Source organism: Semicossyphus pulcher, unplaced genomic scaffold (assembly GCF_022749685.1).
Source record: "Semicossyphus pulcher isolate SPU_LCO1_2020_fin unplaced genomic scaffold, fSemPul1.0.p SCAF_8, whole genome shotgun sequence".
In the NCBI taxonomy this organism is placed as follows: domain Eukaryota; kingdom Metazoa; phylum Chordata; class Actinopteri; order Labriformes; family Labridae; genus Semicossyphus; species Semicossyphus pulcher.
In genome coordinates this window covers 29335287-29351806 of record NW_027211759.1, presented here as the reverse complement: position 1 = coordinate 29351806, position 16520 = coordinate 29335287, and the positions used below count along the sequence as shown (strand labels likewise).

General features: G+C 41.2%; 1 protein-coding gene across 1 annotated transcript in view; it reads left to right on the top strand.

Moving 5' to 3' along the window:
- LOC138612909 (DNA topoisomerase I, mitochondrial) overlaps window positions 1-16520 on the top strand; it is a 32261-nt gene that overhangs the window by 8940 nt on the left and 6801 nt on the right. The window contains exons 9-15 of the mRNA XM_069686432.1: window positions 821-942; window positions 3517-3639; window positions 3764-3951; window positions 4462-4606; window positions 7871-8014; window positions 8491-8676; window positions 13182-13250. Coding sequence (XP_069542533.1) covers window positions 821-942; window positions 3517-3639; window positions 3764-3951; window positions 4462-4606; window positions 7871-8014; window positions 8491-8676; window positions 13182-13250 — 977 coding nt within the window. The remainder of the gene's footprint in view (window positions 1-820; window positions 943-3516; window positions 3640-3763; window positions 3952-4461; window positions 4607-7870; window positions 8015-8490; window positions 8677-13181; window positions 13251-16520) is intronic.

Sequence of the window (16520 nt, the reverse complement as noted above, 5' to 3'; positions counted from 1 at the left end):
CTTCTACGTCTCATAAAGATGTAAAAGTTACATTAGCGTCTCTTTGACAGATCGACAGAGCAGAGCAGAGAGACAGCCGTGATACCTGGTCTCTCCATTTTATTTAGTCCCGACCCAGGGAACACCACTGCACAAGTGCTGACAGCCAGAAATGTCCCAAACAGCAAAATGAGAAGAAAATGAGAATATACAGATAAATGGCAGATTTCTCCATTGCCAAAATCGCCACAAGCTAAAAATCTCTAAAAAAAAATCCCTGAGCTTGAATAATGTTGATTCTCAAAATGTACTAGTACAAGATCAGAAGAAGTCAAAGAAGGAAACCAAAAAGGTAAACATCTGTCAGTGGATAAAGTTAGGTACAAAGTTGTTCTCATCAGAACTCTTGGAAGTGGGCAGATATTGAGGCACACAGAAAAACCGAAGCAACACAAACAATTGGATCTTTGGGAAGCTGAAGGTGTTTTAGGTCAAACTGTGATTGTCTGTAGTTGTTTCTGCTTTGTTTAGCAGTCTGGCAACAACGGCGTCCTACAGGGAGTTGGTTTGATCTGTTAATTCCCAGGCTCGCATTCACTTGTTTCTACCTCACTCTAAGTATCAGGGCTGAATGTAGATCTTCGTCCTTGCCTTCGAGCCTTCCTCTAAAACTGAATTGATTAGTTTTATAAGACTGTAAAGGGAGTTATAGCACGCTTGATTTTATTTGTTGTTACATGTTAGCAAGGACGGCAAGGACGTAAGGCATATATGAACCCCGTGTTGTAACGTGATCAGTTGTGAAATGGTAAAAGGTGTGCTTGTGTTTGTGTTCATTCAGGTAAGAAGGTGAAGCTGAGCCTGGCTGCTGAGGAGGTTGCGCTGTTCTTTGCCCAGATGTTGGACCATGAGTACACCACCAAATCGGTGTTCCGGGAGAACTTCTTTAAAGATTGGAGGAAGGTAAGAAACGTCATAGATATGGTCAGTTTTGGAAGAAATAAAACAGCCCAAATTGCCCCTTAAAGTTGACACACACACCTCAGAGGTTTTTCCCTAGTACTAAAATTAATATCAATAAAGAAAATACAATGAATTTGACATTTGTATCAAAGCGCGTGCTTTTCAAAAGAAATATTTTCCCATAAATAACAACAGTTGTGGTTTTTGTCCAGCAAGTTTTTCCTTGAAGATGCTACGATGATAATGAAGCTGTGTGAACTTTTCTAGGTACACGAGCCCTCTGTCTTAGTCAGAACTTAAGCGTAATCACAGGGAAGTGCTGCAGTGCTAGCTTCTCGTAATGTAATCTCCAGAAACCTTCTCTTGCAGTATAAGTTGTCTTCATTCCAGCTTTACGTTCTAGTACATGTGTGACGTATGTTTGATAACCTGCACGCTGGTGTCTGTCAGGGTGGCCTCTGCACAGAGACAACACAGCACCAACCCCTGAGGCATATCATGCAGAATTAATTTTGCGCTGCTTAGTGCTCAATGCACTTGAAAACACGATTTGTGTGAAGGCATTGATATGCTAATCCATACAAGTAGCTCCCCTGCATACGAACAAATCCAATTAAACTGTTTTATTATAGCCGGAAAAAACTCTCCTCGCTCCACTGCCCTCAGTGCCCGCCCACCGTCGATTGTCAGTCATGCTTAGACATGCAGACTGACTCTGTGTCCATACTGTAGCAGAGAGGTGTGTGTGTGTGCTGATTTAGAGATAAGCTTTTGCATCTCTGGTCCTCTGACCACAGACGACAAAACTAGAACAGATCAATACTAATCTGAAAAGCTTGATAGATTAGTCATTCCCTTTTTGTCCTCAATGACTGTTTACGTCTGATGTGTGGACAAAGTAACACCGAGATGTTCATTAAAAGATCTGTTCATACAGTACTGTTACATTCTGCCACCTGATGCCGAGATGATGTTACTTTGACATCCAGAAGGAGGCTTTTGCTCCACAAAATGTTGTCCAGTATTTCCTGCTGCAGAAGCTTTCTTGAGCTACAGCAGGAGGCCATATTAAAAGCCACTCATGTTGTCATGACACTTTAGCACCAGAAACTTCTGAGATGAACCGTAAAAGCCTCCTCTGAGTTCTGATGTATTGCTGCCCTGTAAGTGGCCCTTATGATGGGTTGACCTCTGTGCAATAACCTTTAGAAAGTTGACAATTATAGTTGAAACTACTGCTGCTGCTGCTTCAGGGTACTGCTGTGTCGAGCCTGTTTTATTAAGCTTGCTCAGATGAGGCCGTCAGCCACTGTAAGGAGGAAATGGTCCATACTGTGGCCTTTCATAACGATACCACTTAATTCATTTTCCGTCTGCTCCGCCTCCATAAAGATGAACAATTAAACCAAATGTCAGTGATCAGCTTTGATCTTGCACGTCTTACTCGGTTTTTATGATACATTATTGTTGTAATGCCCTATTGGACAGACAAAGGTTCAGCACGGAGTTTATTAATAACTCCAGTTAATTCAATAAATCAGAATGAGGAGATCTTCAGTTCAAGAGTTCCATTTGTCACATCAAGTGTGTGGATGTTTCATTCTTTCTGTGATCAATATTGTGGCATTCAGTTAAAAACATGCTTTGTTTCATCTGTATTTCAGCTCCAGCTGGAAGCTTTTTAGAACAGTTTGAACTGAATAATTATTGAACTGTGCAGGAAAAAAGTAATTTTACAGCCATCATTCATGCTATTTATTCAAAGTGGCACAAAGAGTCTTTCTGGTCGTTTAAGATACTTCAGCTGCAATAAAGTTTTATTTTCTTTTTTGGATTAATTACATTTTTATTTTATTTTTTTCATTTTGACCTGCCCCACAAGGTGAGGATGGTTAGATAGAAAAAAATGCAATTTCGCTCTGTGCCTTTAGAGGACGCTATCCGCTTCTCCAATGGGCCCTGGAAAACCTCCGCCATACTACGTAAAACGCCTGGGAGCTTCCTAAACTACACTTCCTCAATGTAGGACGCCCGCCTCCGATGTCATGCCTCGTTCAAAAGCGTCAGGTTTGAAATGTAGACTGAGACCCAAAGATTTTCTTGACGATCCACCGATATATTCTCGGCGTATTTCAGATTCTGTACCGCTCTGAGACATTGCCTGAAGCGATCAATGTCCTTGACTGGAAACAGTAGTATTTCATTCCAGCATCTCTCACAGGGCCGTTCCTTTCAGAGGGAGGGGTGCAATGCACGCTGGGTGTTGTAGGAATGTAGAATGGGCGAAACCACGAGCTGTTTGTACAACTTTCTCCACAGCTATGGCCCCAATTCCAAATATTATTGCTTCTATCGATTACAGAGAACACCAGCTTTGACTGACAGTAGCTTTTTCCAGGGCTGAACTGCTCCTTTAAGGTTTAAAAGGATTTATTAGTGATCTAAATTGATGATAAATTTTCTGATATACCAATTCTTTTTTTGCTAAAGAATATCTCAGCTTTTATGCAGATACGACATTGACTCCAGACCCAAGAAGAGACCACATATCTCTGTTTAATGCTTTGTGTTCAGGAAATGACCCATGAGGAGAGGACACTGATTCAGGATCTAAACAAATGCAACTTTGGGGAGATCCATGCAATGCATAAAGCCAAGGTTGAGGCCAGGAAAAACATGACCAAGGAGGAGAAACTGGTAACGTTTTGGCTTTTTTGTCTTCTGTGCATGTGTATGCTGTTCATAATTTACAGTTATCTTAAGACCTTCAGATTAGATCATTTAGTTAATGGATTATTGTTTTGTTTTGTTTCTTTTGCAGGTTTTGAAAGAAGCCAATCAGAAGATAGTGGAAGAGTACGGCTTCTGTCTGCTGGACCACCACAAAGAGCGCATCGGCAACTTTAAGATTGAGCCTCCAGGGCTGTTCCGGGGCAGAGGGGAGCATCCCAAACAGGGCATGCTGAAGAAAAGGATCCAACCCGAGGATGTCATCATCAACTGCAGCAAGTGAGAGGGGGGCAAAGGGATCAAACTGCGAACTGAGTTGACATTGTTTAATGATGCATAGGTTAAGGCTGGCCTGATGAAAAATGCACCTTTAAGTCTTTTCCAAATGTGCATCAAGATCTTTCTTACTGTTCAACAAAGTGTATCCAGTTGGACAGCTGCACAGGCTTTGGTAATCAATGCTGCAGATGGGGCATTGTTTAGATTTGGACAAATTGCATGTGTCTTTTTCTTTAGGTAACCTTAGAAATAAGGTATATTATAGCATTATATTAATGAAGAATGGAATTTTCACTCTCAGTAGTGTGCTATGGATACATCTGTATTTTTAATTATTTAATTCATTTCACACAGACAGAGGTTACCGCTGTAGAATCCATTTCTGGTTCTGCTGTCAGACATGAATGTTCAGAAGCCTTGAGTCTCTATAGGATGCTGCGGGTTTCTCTCCCATTGCTGCAATCGCTTACACACAGGCTTCCTTTCTTGCTCTCCCTCTTTGATTGACAGAGAATCCTGTGTCCCAGTGCCCCCTGCTGGTCACCGCTGGAAGGAGGTCCGGCATGACAACACTGTGACATGGCTGGCCAGCTGGACTGAGAATATCCAGGGCTCCATTAAATACATCATGCTCAATGCCAACTCCAAACTCAAGGTATGTTTTATATAACAGACACACGCCATAACTCATAACCAGTTTAGGGGTAAATTAAAGCTTTTAAATTAAGCCATTTGGTTTAATGTTGGAAACAAAAATGATGTATAATCATAACCTAATTTTTGTAAAATGGTCAACAAAGGTTGTATTTAGGATAAAGGAATTCATATTTAGGGTGTATTTAAAACACGCTATTAAGATTTGCCGTTTCTTGTCATTGGTGTTTTGCTTTGAAAGTAAGACAAGAAAATTATTTTCACAGTGCCATTTTCATTTTAATCAAACATATTCTCGATTTGTTTTCCAAGCAACATTGTTAAATCAGCTTGAACAAGTATGTAAAGATAATGTACCGGTATTTTATTTAAGTAATTGCCATGTGTGGCTAACCAGCAAAAAGAAATGAAAAGTATGTTAACAGTAATTTTCTTCCAGACTTTTTCCACTTGCTTGTTTTCTTTGCAATTGCATACATAGCATCACAAATAACTATGTATCAGCCTGGCTGAACATTTGTAAGTCAAACAGTAATGTAGTTATCAGGAAATAAATCAAACTATATATATTTGTTATGCCTTGTTGTTTCCTGGAGACAGTGAATAAACAAGGCGGCACACTGAAAATTTAATAATTGGATTTTTTCCAACTTCCTTTCATTTCTTAGTTATAAAAGAGACTTTAAAAAAGTGTGGAACTTTTAAATGGAAACTATGGAGAAACCCTGTAATGCGCTGGAAGGCTTAGTCTAGTTGTTCTTGTTTTTTGGTTGTAGTTATTTCCTTTTAAAAGCACAAGACGTCTGTCTTGAGCTAGCTTTGTGATGTGTTCAAATGTAACTTTAAAAGGAGGATTACAAGGGAACTCTGCCAATTTTAGGGTGCATTCACACCTAAAGTCCGTTTGTTTGGTCTGAATCAAAGACCAAATTGTTACAATGTTGCATTTTGCCTTGAGTTTGGTTTGTGTTCAGACGGCAGCTTTTAACAGCGGACCTAAAGTTTTGATTGGTCAGAATTTCCATGTAGGAAAACTCCCTAAAGTAAACCGAGAGGGAGAGCAGACTGATCAATCACACTCAACACGATCGTGGACTTTAATGTTTTTACTTTTAACTAACATTGTTCCACAGATCATTCAGTTCCATTCTCCTTTAGTTTTTCACTGAACAGTTTGAATACCTCTGTGTTCTTGTGCGTTTCCACCAATGACTGTATATATAGATAGACAACGCGTCTCCATCTGCTCCCATTGTACGTAATTGATGCCAAAATAGCCCCTGTGATAGGCGCTGCCATCTTGTGATGGTGACGTCATACGGAGCCAGAGTCTGCGCAGTAGAGATCGGCGGGTGGCGCCACCGTAGCCACTTACGCTAACCAAAACACACACTTCACTTACAGAAAAAACAGCAAGGAGCCCGCACGTCAGCGTGTTTAACAGCAGAACAGCTTCTCTGTGTTGGTCTGAGGTTAACGTTCACAGGTAAGGAAACTTCAGTCACTGCAGTGATTGTTTTAGTTACGTTTCTACTCGCGGATCGTCCTCCGCTCTGCTCAACCGGAACTGATCGGCTGCAGGAGCCTAATTTGTCAACAGAGCTGTCAATCATCATTTTGACAGCATCAAATAACTAATTAAAAATAATATTAAAGAAAAATGAAGACTTGGACGTAAATCAGCATGATAATAACTAGCTATAATGACAGAAACCATGTTTGAGAAAAAATGATCAGGCGTGTATTTTGATTTTATAGTTTGACTCATGTCCCATCTGTTAACATGGAGGAGGCGGGCTTTATGACCTATACTGCAGCCAGTCAGCAGGGGGCGCCCGAAATGTTTTGGCTTCACTTTTAGGGAGCTGTCGTGTCATCCATCTTTTTATACAGTCTATGGTTTCCACAAGCATTTTGTCAGCGCATATATTATATTTTCTCATTGCTCCCCCACATCTGTCCTCTACTTATTTTGCTGCTCGTCTCTGCAAATGTCAACACACATTAACATCCTACAAAGCAAGTTTCTTGTTGGACTTCCTGTATTAGATCCTACTTTAAGTCCGTTTATGTTCACACCAGAATCAAACCGGACTGTGGTTCATTTGGAAACGGACTGAGACCCGTCTTTTCTAGCAGACCCGGTTGTCCGGTTGTTTGGTCCGCACCAGAGTTCGATTCCGGCGTTCACACCAACCTAAACGAACTGTACGAGGGGACAAACAGTTCAGGGTTCGGTTCAGTTAGACTAAACAAGGCTGGTGTAAACCCGCTCTTACACGTCAAAGTTTTAATCTCAAAGATCTCAGTTTCGCTGTCTTTGGCTCTCTTTCGTTCAGACAGTGTTGCATGTGTGACATCCACTGTTGGCTCCAGTTGTAACTCTTGATTTTCCTCGCTGACTGTCTGCAGACTGTTGTATCTGTAGTCATCCATATTTTCTTTGTTTGTTCAGCCATAGTAGATTACTGTTTACTCGCAACACTTGCAGAGACCGGAAAAGCAGCCGCTTAGCTCCGCCTACACTCTCTGGCAGACCAACCACTGCTGGCTGATGGAAAACGCGTCACTAACTGGGCGCTGCTTGTGATTTTTTTTTTCTACAAAAGTAGCCACAGACACCCAGTCTGTAATACTGCAAATGCAAAGGCTTTCTTAAGTGATAAAAAATATTCCATATTAAATATTATCCTTAATCGAGAGTAAATGGCAACTCCTGTAATGAGTCTTGAAAAATGTGTGTGTGTCTCTTTATTCAGTCCCCTTCTCTCATTTCTCTTTCGCTCTCCTCTGCTTGCTCGCTCTTCCTTCTTTCCATCTTTCATGTGTAAAGGTTAAGTTATTCCACTGTTTGTCTCTATGACAGTATGCATGTGTGTATTCGTGTGTGTGTTCACTGATGGTGGGTTTAATTGTGTCTCGGTTGTAATGAATAACTAGCAACAAACGGCGGGAAAACAGGACTTTGTCATGAAAGTTGTTAAGTTGTGTGTCTTCCTGTGTGTGTTCTTCTGTGTGATGTAACAGCCTGTATTCATGTCATGATTACCATATTGAATGTTTTGATTGGAGGCTCTTCAAAGGAAATGATTTTGGTATTTTGTTTCTTAGTTCTTTGTTTCCTCTTCTCTGCTGTTTCGTATTATTTTTCCTTCTTTGTGCTTTCTCTCTCTTTCTTCACTTTTTCTCTTCCTGCTCACTGTTGTTTTCTCAGTGTCCACACCCCTCTTCGTCCTTCTTTCATCCTTTTGTCTTATGAATGCAGGGAGAGAAGGACTGGGAGAAATATGAGGTTGCTCGGAAACTGAAGACATGTGTTGACGACATCCGTAACCAGTACCACCAGGATCTCAAATCCAAAGAGATGGTCAGACGGCAAAGAGCCGTGGCCCTCTACTTCATAGACAAGGTCTGCTTTTGTTGGTTGAGGAAAAACTTTGAAGTCAAGATGCAGCAATAAGAAAATAGTTTTACATGTTTACACAGTGGCTAGAAATAACCTGCTATCAGTTTCACTGACTCACCTTAGTGCTCAGAACTGATATCAGGACCCCTGTGAACATATTGGAAATCAATGCAATTTGTCCTGATTGCGTTCTGCTTCTACTTTCTCACTTAGCTGGATGGAAGAACTTATGCAAGGAGAAAAATGGATTATACGTTACCATTTTCTTTCAGTGACCTCAAGCTAATTATCTCATTCTGTCGTTCTGCATTGAGGGAATGATAGATTGATTTTGTGATTCCTTTTGGCTCATGCCAAAGACTATTTACATTCTGATTTGGCTTTGTGTTGACTGTGCAGCTCTTTGTTTCTGCTGGAATGTCATCTATGTATTTAACAGTAATGTGATGATGATCTCTGTGTCTTCTGTCCAAAAAAAGCTGGCACTGAGAGCTGGTAACGAAAAGGAGGAAGGAGAGACAGCAGACACGGTTGGTTGCTGCTCGCTACGTGTTGAGCACATCACGCTCCACGAGCAACTGGAAGGCAGCGAGTGTGTAGTGGAGTTCGACTTCCTGGGAAAAGACTCCATCCGCTACTACAACAAAGTCCCCGTCATCCGGAAGGTAAAAGAACAAAAAAAAAACACACACAAAGACACTTCTGCACACACATATTCCTGTGTTTATGTGTTTGCTATATTAATACTAATTCTATGAATAGTTTTAGTTAAAAAGGAGCCAATTTGTCCATTCACAGTAGAGATGGCCTGGGTATGGAAGAAGCTCACACAGGGACTGTTTATTGCAATACAAAATCATTATATTTCATTATCATAATCTAGGATTTGCCCTTTGGGTTTTGGCAGAAGTCCCTGCAGAGAAGGTCACTTGCATACATATTGACATGCACAGAGCCCGAGGCAGAGAGGGAACTGAGAGATGTCCTCGGGGCACGGTTGTAGATTGGTTCCCTGTGGCTGTGGTGGTTTAATTTGTCTCTCTGTTAGATCTGGTGAACTGTCTCTGCTCCAGTCTGCTCCTCTCTTGGATTATATGTTCATGTAGCTGAATTCACATTCCTTCAGCATGATGTCTTTAGACTTCTCTGTTTCATACAGACTTTGGTTTTATATTTCATAAGCAGTACAACATACAACAGGGAAAAACTATTCTTTCCCTTGTTTTCAAAGTTAACTAAGTAGCAGCTTTAATGCCACTGTTTATGGTAACAGTTTATCAAATCTTAGAATAAGGTATAATCCATTTTATCATCGTCTTTTCTAACTGTTTTAGAGCACAACCTGTTTTCAATTTTTCGTTGATGGTCAGACAAAACAAGCGTTTTTTAGGCAGGACACTGTTTGTCATAATACCTAAGTTTGTATCATGTTAGCTGGCAAAGTTATTTGTCAAGCTAGACAACCGACATACGCACTCGGATAGTATTTTGGTTGTCATAACGTTAGCGAGCATGCTAAGGTTAGCCAGCTAGCTCGAACATAAATTCAAAGCATGAATCTGGCATTGTGCTTCATAACCAAATGGTAAATCATCTAACAGCAGCTAAATCACAATCACAATGATATACATTATATATCATACCAATACAACGACAGACAAACTTACTTGCAAAGATTTAAACATAAACATGCCTTTTAAAAGATCAACATAGGCTTTCTGTTTGCAAGATAAACGGATACAATAATTTGGTTATGGTAGAACGGACAGTCAGCACTCAGTCAGCCTGAGTAACGTTACGTACTAAAGTTTACATATAAACTCAGCTGAGGATCTATATTGACCATGGAGAACATCGTCAGGAACAATTAATCAAAGGCTGACGCTTTGCATCAGATTGAACCTCTATTAGGCTGATTGAGAGAAAATGTTTTGACTAAAACTAATGACTAAAATGTGATGACTTTTTATTGACTAAACGCTGGACTAAAATGTTTTGCGTTTTCATCGACTAAAATTAGACTAAAACTATAAAGATTAGAAATGACAAAATTGTGATTGTGTCTAAAATAGGTGCCAGAATGAACACTGCTTGCAAGAGACAAAAGAGAATTCAAAGTCAAGGCAGCAGAGGCAGAGATCACCTGAATCTAAGTCATGTTAGGGGCCATTCATTAACCTGACTTTTTAATGACTGACAAATATTCTCTCAGTCCTCGTGCACTTTGTTACTCAAGTTCTATGTTAAAACATCCGAGGCTTAAGCCAGACCCTGATGTCACAGTAAGCTCAGGCAAGAGCTTATTGAACAGTTTTAACAGGGCGAGTCATCACGTGCAAACTGTTCTTCATGTCTAAATGCCTGGAGTGTACCCTTAAGATCGTACAGGGTGTTTTTGCCCTTCTGGGATGATTTTCACAGGGTAAAGATTTTGATAACAGCCCGTTAAAGCTTCCTTATAACCTTCAAAATGCTTGATCTCTTCACAGTGGCAGTCCAACTTTAGCTTGTTGTAGAGCCTCTTCGCTTCTGTGTTTCAATTCAGTATCTCTGCCTCTCAGTGTCGAATATAATCACATATCGGGGACAAAAGAACGATTACTTATACATTTAGAAAATCTTGTGATCAGTTTCGGTTGCATAATCAATTCCAATCCCTTTATGAATGTAATTTTGGGTTGAGCAAAAACTTTTCAAACAAGGTTTCATGCTATCATCTCTTTTCTGGTTTATACTAATGCCAGTCAAATAGATTGCCAACATGCTTATTTAAAAAGAACAGAAAGTGATTAAATATTGCAGAAACTCTTGTCAGTTGTGAATTAATATGATACAGTAAATGGTGACGTTTACTGTAGGGAGCAGGTTAGCAAATGCCACAATACAGGAAAACAAAATGAGCCTGGAATCTTTTTTTCAGACCTTGTTGTGTCGTCTGCAGTCTGTCAAACAGCTGTCACATTTGTGTGCGTGTGCATGTATGCATATGTAAATTTCCAACACCTCCTCTGGTGTCAGCCAGTGCTATCGTCTATTCCAGAGATGGAGAAAGAAATGTTAGCACCTGACAGCCAAAGTGTTTTGTTTCTTGGCAGAACATATAATTATTCAAATGAGTGCATTCAAAAGCAACACATTAGCTAGAATTAATTAGTCGCTTGCATATTTTAGCATCATCAATTCCCAGGGAAATCAGTGAGATTGCTGCTAAATGTCAATTGGAATAAAATGGAACAAGGGTGGAAGGAAGGAATTTTCATCTTCTAGCCTCTGGTGGGGTTTAAAGTTATTACATGCAACACTTGCGCTTAATATTTGGCATATATTTTTATACTGTATAGTCAATACAGTGCTGCTGAAAAAATCTGCATGCAGAGAACATAGTGCACAACAGGGACTGCATACAACAACGTGTGAAGTGCAGCCACGCTATGAATAATATGTACCGCGAATGCTGTATGTATTCCATTTGTAATGGTACTTAAATGTAAGGGGAAAAATCATATTAATCAGCAGTAACAGCAGTAGGCATCCATGTAATCACTTATGTGTCTTTTCCAACCATGAATGGCTAGGCAAAAGGACAAAGCGGCATCTCAGTGTATCAGTTTAATTCTTAAAAACAAGTACCCACTTATAACTCAATTAGAACACCAGTTAGGACGCTGGGTGCCTTAATCAGATAGACGCGTTGTGCGGGGACACCTGCAGATGCATACAAGTATTGTGTTTGCTATGCTCAGCCTGCTAAACATTTATTTATTTATTTATTTATTTTCTAAATGATTATTTCCCTTTTTTACACACACACACACACACACATCAGTAAACTAATTAGGCGAGCTCACTTAGGTGTCGCTGCTTCTCTGAGACTTTCAGACAGACACTGATTTAAATTCTCATCCAAAAAGCACTTGCACTTTACTTTAGATTTTCAGTTCATTTCCCAAGAGGAAACAAACTGCCACACAAATCAGCCGGTGAATATGTCAGTGTGTTTTATAAAGCAACACATCTGTTGCTGTTAATTGGCGTCTTGCATATTTTACTAGTTTATTTGGGGAGCAGTGCATCTGTGGAACCAACGGAGTCGCTGGAAATGTCAGCTGTAACTGTGCCAGTTTTACTCCTCTGGCTCCGCTCTGAGATGGACAAACGAAGTCAGGCCCCAGACCATAAACTGTATAAAAAGATGGACGACATGACAGCTCCCTAAAAGTGAAGCCAAAACATTTCGAGCGCCCCCTGCTGACTGGCTGCAGTATAGGTCATAAAGCCCGCCTCCTCCATGTTAACAGATGGGACATGAGTCAAACTATAAAATCAAAATACACGTCAAATACATTTATCTCAAACATGGTTTCTGTCATTATAGTTAGTTCTTATCATGCTGATTTATGTCCAATGTTCAAGTTTATTTTTAATTCGATATTTGATGCTGTCAAAATGATGATTGACAGCTCTGTTGACAAATACGGCTCCTGCAGCCGATCTGTTCCGGATTAGCAGAGTGGAGGACGATCCGCGAGAGGAAACGTAACTAAAACAATCACCACAGTCATTGAGGTTTCCATACCTGTGAATGTTAACGTCAGAGCAACACAGAGAAGCTGTTCTGTTGTTAAATACACCAACATGTGGGATCCTTGCTGTTTTTTCAGTAAGTTAAGTGTGTGTGTGTGTTTTGGTTAACGGAAGTGGCTACGGCGGCGCCACCCTCAGATCTCCACTGCTCAACTCTGGCTCTAAATGACGTCACCATCGCATGATGGCAGACCCTATCGCGGGGGCTGTTTTGTCATCAACTTTGTACAATGAGAGCAGATGGAGATGTGTCGTCCATCTATATATACAGTCATTGCTCCAGACACAGACACCACAGACCCTTAGACTGGCATGCATTATAATGTATCTAAAGGAAGCATTTAAGGGTAACTTTCTGCTTGTTGCCCAGTTCTTATAATAGGTAGAATACAATAGATACAATAATAGAATGCTGCTACCAGTGCACTATTCCTAATTCTCTTTAAACATAAACGTCATAATCCTGGGTGCAACTGCCAGTTTTAGTGGTTAGTAAGTAAGGTAGGTAACCCTGAAATTATTTTCATTTTTACAGTGTTCACTTGTAGGAGTTCCTTGACCAGAAATTGTCTGTGTATCTTTTCAGGTTTTTAAGAATCTTAATCTGTTCCTGGAGAACAAGCAACCTGGAGATGACCTCTTCGACCGCCTCAATGTGAGTGTCTCACTAACTGCCTTCACATTTAATTCCCTTATTTTTGTATACGTTTTCAGCCTTTCTAGCAGCCAAGGATGTTTCATCCAAACCTTTTCTGAAGCATTGCCAGCCGGGGCCATGACACAAAATGTATGGCTAAAAACTGCTCACAAGTGCTTTGAATAATTGCTAACTTTGTGCTGAAGAGAACCTGTCCAAGGTTAGGTGAAATGTGTGAGAAACTCTCCTGAGCTGTGTAATATAGGAAGAAAAGGCAGGAAAAGATTGTGAAAGCAAAATAGAATAAATTATTTTTAATGTTTTCTGGAGACAGAAGGCTGTAGCAAAGGAAAAGCAGGGACTAAATTGTTATGTGTAAGAGATGAGATTGAATGAGGATGAGCCATCGGTGTGGAGAGATGAAAGGAGTAAAGTGAGGAAACGGGAGGTGAGGAGAAGGGGAAGAATATTGGAAGCGGGGACACTGAAAGCAGAAAAGGAGTTTCAAAAGAGAGAGGGGATGGACTCTGGCAGATAAAAATGAAACTGCGCTACTCGAAATTGAAAGTGAACATGGTGGGCGGATGAATTTCCACACATAAGAATCTAGCCTCCTCTCAACTTCTCTCTTTAACTGCAGGCAGCAAGGCCACACAAAATGGAGCAGTTGTTCACATGGTTAATCCACCGCAGGGAGATGTGGGGCTTCTCTGGGTGCACTCAGTCTTCATAAAATAAGATCAGCACTAGTCTTTTGAGACTTTAGCCCAGGCTGACAGATTGTAGGGATGCACTGATCCGACTTTATCACTCATAATACCTGGGCTTTTGTATCTGCTAATGCCGAGTACCAATTGCATCCCAGCGTTTAATTTATAAGTGTCTGTATATGCTTGGCTGTGTGACAGACTGGGATCATTCTTTATGAGGAGGGTGACATGAGGTTTGCGCTTTCCTGACTTTGTGAAAAGAAATGTGACAAATAGATCCAGATTGAGTGAGTTGTTATTGCTTTATTGAAACAGTAAACACAAATACTCTCACTTATAAGCCACCTCGCGTAATGGATCTGCTGCCGTCACACATAATGTCGGCGGGATGATTGAGGCTCTGTTACATGGGGTGGCTTATAAGTGAGAATATTCCCGTTAACAGCGGCACCTTGTTCCGGTGCTGGTTAATGCTGTGGCTACATAAAGGGATCGTTCATGGAGCGGATGTGCCACGGAGTGTTTACTTTCTGCAGCTTCACCTGCAGCACACACGGTGTGAGGTTGTGCGAGTTGACGGGAAGCAGGAGATGTGAGTTTTCGTGCATGTTGACGGATTACAGGCAGGTGACAAACAGTCTCTGCACTGCACTGCTGCACTAAGGTGATATCAGGCGGACTTTTCCTGTGGATTAGTTATTAAAAATGAGAAACTGGCCAATTTTCGTTTTGTACTGAGCAGCAAAAAATTAGCAGCTTGATGTGTTTCATTTAATTTACTTTACTATTGCGTGTCCTGCGATGTGACCATTGCACATGCACACATCGCAATTGCGTAATGGCAGCAATGATCTGTCTCCGATGGCAGCACAGCTCAGCTTCCTCTATAGGTTTCTGTTTTGGAGCTGCAAAGAAGAACTGACCTAAGATCATTTATTAAGGGGCTAATAATTTAAAGCTGCTGTGAGGAACTTTCGGTTTGTGTTGATTTTGGCGCCCACTGTGGACAAAGCTGTACCTCTGATCTCTTTGCTGATTTTGACCTGTACATGCTTAAGTTGTGTCTTTTTTACAGCTGAAGATAGACAGGAAATGTTGGGAGTAGAGAGTGGCGGACGACATGCACACGATAGCCTCTGTACCAACAGAGCTCGTAGATCTGTAGTCCAATCAGTGCTATAGTAGCTCACAACATGGGGACCTTGGGCTGTTATTGCTAAGAAATACCTTCCCTTGTGTTCTGTTCACAACAGAAGCATGGTGGGAACGTATGCAACAGATGATAGTTACATCAGACCAGGGGTGGAAGGAAACGGGCAGAAAGAGATGCAGATAAAGCAAACGAAGGTTTAAAAGCCAGCCACATGTTGAGATGTAAAGACTGACAGGTAGGAAGAAGAAGATGCGAGACAGGATGGGAATGAGAGGGTGAGATGAGGAGATGGAGCAATTGAAGGAAGGAGTGCGCTGCCTCTGCTCTCTGCCCTCCAGTGTGTCAGGAAATGTCAGGGTGTGTTGGAGGTGGAATGGTAATGGCTGCTGTGGGCAGGCCTGATTGACATCCAGAAAGGCCAGGCCACTGAGAGAGCGGAGGGAGCGGAAGGGAAGGGGGGGTTGTGTGGAGTAGTAGTAGCGGTTGTAGGAAAGTGACAGCTGGTCCAGGTGACGGGAGGTTAGGAGGGAGAAAGTGGAAGGTGGCTGGAAAAGGTAGGAGGTGGAAGAGAGGATGAAAAGAATGAGAGAGGGACAAAGAAGCTGTGAGGCAGACATGAGAGGCAGGAGGGAGATGATGAACTTGGAAGAGGGATGAAAGATGAGTGGTGGACAGTAAAGTGTGCCTTTATCCTCAGCTAAGCCTGTGTAGAGAGAAGATGGTGACCGCTGATGAATTATGAAAGGGTAAAGATGGGACTGAAGGAGAAAGAACGAAGGGGTTAAAGGGTTAAGCTCCGAAAAATTCAATTACCGGCCTCTCTGATGTTTGAAGCTGATCTTGCTTGCTTGGTGAGCATGGTGTTAATTTTCTCTTATATCCCTGTTCGCAAGAATTAAAACAGTGTTGCCGTTGTTTTTCTGAGGGTGGCTCAAACTGTATTTAAGTATTCTACAAACTGTTCAGCAGTGTTAAGGTGTTTGCATGCTCAAAAGAAACTGGTTTGTAGGGCATGCCATTCAACCACATCTGCAGCTCAGCTGTTCAGAACGACCACACTTGAAGCCTGTCGTCATACAGAGGGAGACAGTATTATACAGTATTAACTGGGATAACAGCGTGCACCTGAAGACTTCCTCTCCCCAAAGGAAGTCATTGTTTGGAAGTCAGGTGCTCATTCAAAAAGTGACAGAAGTAATGGCAAAAAAAAAATGCCTTCTCACCTCCACATACGTGAACAATAGCTGAACGTGGGTGTAATGAGGGTCCCCAGTTCCTACATGAGGAAAGTGTGCAGAGTGGGGTTTTAGGATGCAATAAGACCATACAATAAGCTACATGTCATTTCAGTGTAACTTCCTGGATTCACATCTTGAACAGTAATTGTGTTTCTCTTCTGTCCTCGTCTGTCCTGTCTCCAACAAT